This window comes from Amia ocellicauda, chromosome 14, assembly GCF_036373705.1.
Source record: "Amia ocellicauda isolate fAmiCal2 chromosome 14, fAmiCal2.hap1, whole genome shotgun sequence".
Lineage (NCBI taxonomy): Eukaryota > Metazoa > Chordata > Actinopteri > Amiiformes > Amiidae > Amia > Amia ocellicauda.
In genome coordinates, this window is record NC_089863.1 from 23,845,759 (window position 1) to 23,851,650 (window position 5,892).

The 5,892-nt window shown below is 48.7% G+C and overlaps 1 protein-coding gene across 1 annotated transcript; it reads left to right on the top strand.

Moving 5' to 3' along the window:
• Window positions 1–792: 792 nt before the first annotated feature.
• On the top strand, window positions 793–3,385 carry s100t (S100 calcium binding protein T). The gene is made up of 3 exons (XM_066721253.1): window positions 793–888; window positions 2,399–2,573; window positions 2,901–3,385. The coding sequence occupies exons 2-3, from the start codon at window positions 2,436–2,438 to the stop codon at window positions 3,057–3,059; spliced, it is 297 nt and encodes a 98-aa protein (XP_066577350.1). The 5' UTR covers window positions 793–888; window positions 2,399–2,435; the 3' UTR covers window positions 3,060–3,385.
• Window positions 3,386–5,892: the final 2,507 nt, after the last annotated feature.

A 5,892-nucleotide genomic window follows, 5' to 3' on the forward strand; every position in this document is an offset into this window, starting at 1 on the left:
GCGCTTATGTTATATACATGTTTAGACCCCCCCAACCTGTTGATTTTACCTCTTTCCGGGGGGGTGCAAGTCTTAATCCCCCCATAACTCGAACCCTGCTCACACTGTCCACACACTGTCCTCACACTGTCCACACACTGTCCTCACTGAGCTAAAAACGCAACTTTTACAGACAGCAGGTTAGATACCAGTCCAACCCCAATCCCCACTTCCTGAGAGCAGTTCTGTCCCCTACATACTTGTGTCACATGTGTGTGTGTGTGTGTGTGTGTGTGTGTGTGTGTGTGTGTGTGTGTGTGTGTGTGTGTGTGTGTGTGTGTGTGTGTGTGTGTGTGCACTCATCACAGCCACACTTTTGTGAACAGTTGATGTCGTTTGGGAAGAGAAGGCTATTTTCAAATGCAGTGAATGCGTCCGTGATATAAACCTGTCTGGATACGCAGTAAATTCTGTTCCTAAAGTTTCGTTTCTGTAACAGTAGCACAGTGTGTGTGTGTTTTTCTGTTTTTTTTTTGTATTGGTTTTCCCTGGGGGGGCAGAGCAATGCGTGTCTGCTCGCTGACGATGGGAGTGTCTGTGTTTAATGCCAGCGCTGAAAAGTATCAATAAGTAGAGGCGGAGGTTGGGGGGGGTCAGGGGGACGAGGGGTGGAGGGTCAGGAGATGGGGAGAAAGAAGAAGAGAAAGGGGAGAGAGGAGAGGAGAGGAAAGAGGAAGGTGAGAAGAGAGGAGACGAGAGGAGAGGGGAGGAGAGGGGAGGGAGGGGAGAGAGTGGAGAGGGGAGGGAAGGGGAGGGGGAGGGGAGCTATTTAAACGCCAGACAGCTTTCTGTTCTCCGTCATCTCTCCATCTCTTCGGACGACAAGAGCTCTACGCCTTCGCTGCACAGGTAAGAGAGAGAGCGAGAGAGAGAGAGAGAGAGAGAGAGAGAGAGAGGGTGTGGCGGCTGGCATCCTTCATGGTGTCGTCTGGCATTAGAAAGACAACTTGAAAAGGGACACTTGTTTGCTTTGCATTCCTGAACGAAACATGACTCATTTCTTCCCCCTTCTGAGTGCCAGCTGCTGGCACAAAACTGTCTCCAAGTGCAGGAGAGAGACAGAGAGCGAGCGAGAGAGAGCGAGCGAGACACAAAGAGAGAGAGAGAGAGAAAAGACAGACAGGTTGCTGGACATATTGAGACTGCTGGAAGTGGTTTAAAGCCAGCCGAGCAGATCTTGTCTTCTGTGTCAAGGCTGGGCTTGCCTGTGTGTTTTGCGTGTCTGTGAAGTAGCGGACACTGAACTTATCCTGCAGCCACCGCCCTCCCACCAAGCTCTTGTCTAGGAAAGGAGCATGCGGGGAAACTCCCTGTATGTACACAATGATGTGTGTGTATACTGATACACGTCACACTGTTATCTTCATGTTCGTGCTGATAGCTCTGCACACTGGGGAACCAGGTGTAGTGTGGCAGAAAGAAAGACAGAAAGAATATAGTACAAATCATTCAAAAAAGTATTACAATGTACAATTTCCTGGCCCCTGGTCACTGGCTTCATTCTCATGTTGTCAAACTTTTCTTGTTTTGCAAAGGATCAGGGGTACAATTCTCTGGCAGTGCAGTGCTTTGATCTGGGGAGATAAATGCCAGGTTGGATGGGCTGGAGGGGGGACATCACTGCGCTCCGTGTCTCCCGGAGGGCGGGTGGGAAATGCTGTGGCCGTGCAGGGCTGCGGTGCGCCGGGCAGCAGGCCGAGATGAGGGAGTGGGGCGGGGGGGCAGGGAGGAATGCCGAGCAGGGCCTGACTAAGCCTGCAAGAATCCCTGCAAACACCCAGGGGGGGTCTCATGACTTCCAGACACCAGAGGAATCTGTTCGTGGGGGGGGTGGGGGTGCAATGTAGGGTATCGCGGTGTGAGATAGTGAGCTGTAGTGCCATATAGTGCAGTATGGGGAAGATCATAATGATATGTATGATTATAGTAATAGTAACAATAAACCCGTTTAATTCCTCTGCTCTCGCCTCACTCTGAACGGTGACAGGCTGACATCTTGTGGCCGCTGGTGGAAATGACATCAACTCCAAACCCCAGTGAACGACAGCGCTCACTGCAGTCTGAAAACGATTAGATTGGGACTCCTGATTGGACAATAACTGACACGTGTCTGTCTCTCTCTCTCTCTCTCTCTCTCTCTCTCTCTCTCTCTCTCTCTCTCTCTCACTCGCTTTGTCTCTGTTTGCCCCCCACACTCTTCATTTGCCTTCCCCCTGTTCCTAAACGGATACATTTTAATGAATGAATCTCTCTGACTTCTCTTACAAACTTTGTTCCTCGCCAGTGTCAGCTAGGACGTGTGTGCTGTTATTTATTTATGTATTTATTGATCTGATTGTCTTATTCCTCCCCTGGGCAGTTTTCGTTCTCTCGTCCTCTTCCTCCTGTCTGCCAACATGTCCAAACTGGAGAGTGCCATGGCCCTGATGATCGAGACCTTCCACAGTTACTCTGGCCGCGAGGGGAACAAATTCACGCTAAGCAAGGGCGAGCTGAAGGACCTGCTGACCAACGAACTGGGCAGCTACCTGGGGGTGAGGGACACAGCCTGGACACTCACTGGACACTCACTGGACACTCACTGACACACACTGGACACACACACACATACACTGGACACTCACACACACACTGGACACACACACTGGACACTCACACACACACACTGGACACTCACACACACACTGGACACACACACTGGACACTCACTGACAAACACTGGACACACACACTGGACACTCACACACACACTGGACATACACACTTACACTGGACACTACTGTACACAGCGTCTCTGTCTATGTCCTGTGTACATTATATCAAAAAGGTTAATAGATGAATTGATCCCCCCCCCCCAACAGGACCCAAAGGACAAGGCCACAGTGGACAGGGTGATGAATGACCTAGACAGCAACAAGGACGGAGAGGTGGACTTCACCGAGTTCATCATCCTGGTGGGGGCTCTCACTGTAGCCTGCAACGACTTCTTCAGGGAGTACAAACAGAAACAGAAACACTGAGAGACAGAGAGATAGAGGGGTGGGAGAGAGTGAGAGGGAAAGAGAGAGGGGGAGGGAGAGAGATAGGGAGGGAGAGAAAAGCCCCCAGACAGATGCAGACCACCTCCCCCAACTCCACCACCACAACAGCATAAGCCCCCTTAATGCCCCCCCACTTTAAAAGCCACATGAACAGAAGTGTGAATTAAAGGCAGGGGATCAGAGCAGCAACGCACCTCACACCCGCTCCATCTCTCCCACGGTGATCGATTGCTTTGGGCTTTCTTTGCTTCATTGTAACTTTCTTTGTTTTTAAATAAAAAAATACATAATTAGATAAGATACAATTTGATGTGTTTTTATTATATATATACACTCACCTAAAGGATTATTAGGAACACCTGTTCAATTTCTCATTAATGCAATTATATAACCAACCAATCACATGGCAGTTGCTTCAATGCATTTAGGGGTGTGGTCCTGGTCAAGACAATCTCCTGAACTCCAAACTGAATGTCTGAATGGGAAAGAAAGGTGATTTAAGCAATTTTGAGCGTGGCATGGTTGTTGGTGCCAGACGGGCCGGTCTGAGTATTTCACAATCTGCTCAGTTACTGGGATTTTCACGCACAACCATTTCTAGGGTTTACAAAGAATGGTGTGAAAAGGGAAAAACATCCAGTATGCGGCAGTCCTGTGGGCGAAAATGCCTTGTTGATGCTAGAGGTCAGAGGAGAATGGGCCGACTGATTGAAGCTGATAGAAGAGCAACTTTGACTGAAATAACCACTCGTTACAACCGAGGTATGCAGCAAAGCATTTGTGAAGCCACAACACGTACAACCTTGAGGCGGATGGGCTACAACAGCAGAAGACCCCACCGGGTACCACTCATCTCCACTACAAATAGGAAAAAGAGGCTACAATTTGCACAAGCTCACCAAAATTGGACAGTTGAAGACTGGAAAAATGTTGCCTGGTCTGATGAGTCTCGATTTCTGTTGAGACATTCAGATGGTAGAGTCAGAATTTGGCATAAACAGAATGAGAACATGGATCCATCATGCCTTGTTACCACTGTGCAGGCTGGTGGTGGTGGTGTAATGGTGTGGGGGATGTTTTCTTGGCACACTTTAGGCCCCTTAGTGCCAATTGGGCATCGTTTAAATGCCACGGCCTACCTGAGCATTGTTTCTGACCATGTCCATCCCTTTATGACCACCATGTACCCATCCTCTGATGGCGACTTCCAGCAGGATAATGCACCATGTCACAAAGGTCGAATCATTTCAAATTGGTTTCTTGAACATGACAATGAGTTCACTGTACTAAACTGGCCCCCACAGTCACCAGATCTCAACCCAATAGAGCATCTTTGGGATGTGGTGGAACGGGAGCTTCGTGCCCTGGATGTGCATCCCACAAATCTCCATCAACTGCAAGATGCTATCCTATCAATATGGGCCAACATTTCTAAAGAATGCTTTCAGCACCTTGTTGAATCAATGCCACGTAGAATTAAGGCAGTTCTGAAGGCGAAAGGGGGTCAAACACAGTATTAGTATGGTGTTCCTAATAATCCTTTAGGTGAGTGTATATATATATATATATTTTTTTTTTAAGTTTACTTCTCCGTCTTCAAAAATACCAGCACCTGTCCAGACTCACAGACACACACTCTCACTCGCACACAATCACACACACACTCACACACACTCACTGACACACTCACACACACTCACTCACTGACACACACACACTCTCACAGACTCACACTCACTGACACACACACACTCTCACTCACACACACTCACACTCACTGACACACACACACTCACAGACACACACACACACACTCACAGACACACTCACACACACTCACTCACTGACACACACACACTCTCACAGACTCACACTCACTGACACACACACACTCTCACTCACACACACTCACACTCACTGACACACACACACTCACAGACACACACACACACACTCACAGACACACACACTCTCACTCACACACACTCACACTCACTGACACACTCACTCACTGACACACACACACACACACACACAGACACACACAAAGACACACTCACAGACACACACAGACTCACTCACACACACTTTCACTGACACACACACACTCTCACTCACACACACTCACACTCACTGACACACTCACTCACTGACACACACACAGACTCACTCACACACACACACACACTCACTCACACACACACACAGACACACACAAAGACACACTCACAGACACACACAGACTCACTCACACACACTTTCACTGACACACACACACTCTCACTCACACACACTCACACTCACTGACACACACACACTCACAGACACACACACACACACACTCACAGACACACACACACACACTCACTCACTCACACACACACACTCACTCACAGACACACACTCTCACTCACACACACTCACACTCACTGACACACTCACTCACTGACACACACACACACACACACTCACTCACTGACACACACACACTCACTCACACACACACACACACAGACACACACAGACTCACTCACACACACACACACACTCACTCACACACACACACAGACACACACAAAGACACACTCACAGACACACACAGACTCACTCACGCACACACACATATACACAGACTCACTCACTGACACACACACACTCACTCACACACACACACACACAGACACACACACACTCACTCACACACACACACACACAGACACACACAGACTCACTCACACACACACACACACACACACACTCACTCACACACACACACAGACACACACAAAGACACACTCACAGACACACACAG

What these genes read in the sequence shown, in the direction of transcription:
- s100t (XM_066721253.1), top strand. Translation starts at nt 2,436, where the DNA reads ATGTCCAAACTGGAGAGTGCCATGGCCCTGATGATCGAGACCTTCCAC. An exon ending in AACTGGGCAGCTACCTGGGG is followed by an intron (nt 2,574 to 2,900) that starts GTGAGGGACACA and finishes CCCCCCCAACAG; the next exon opens with GACCCAAAGGACAAGGCCAC.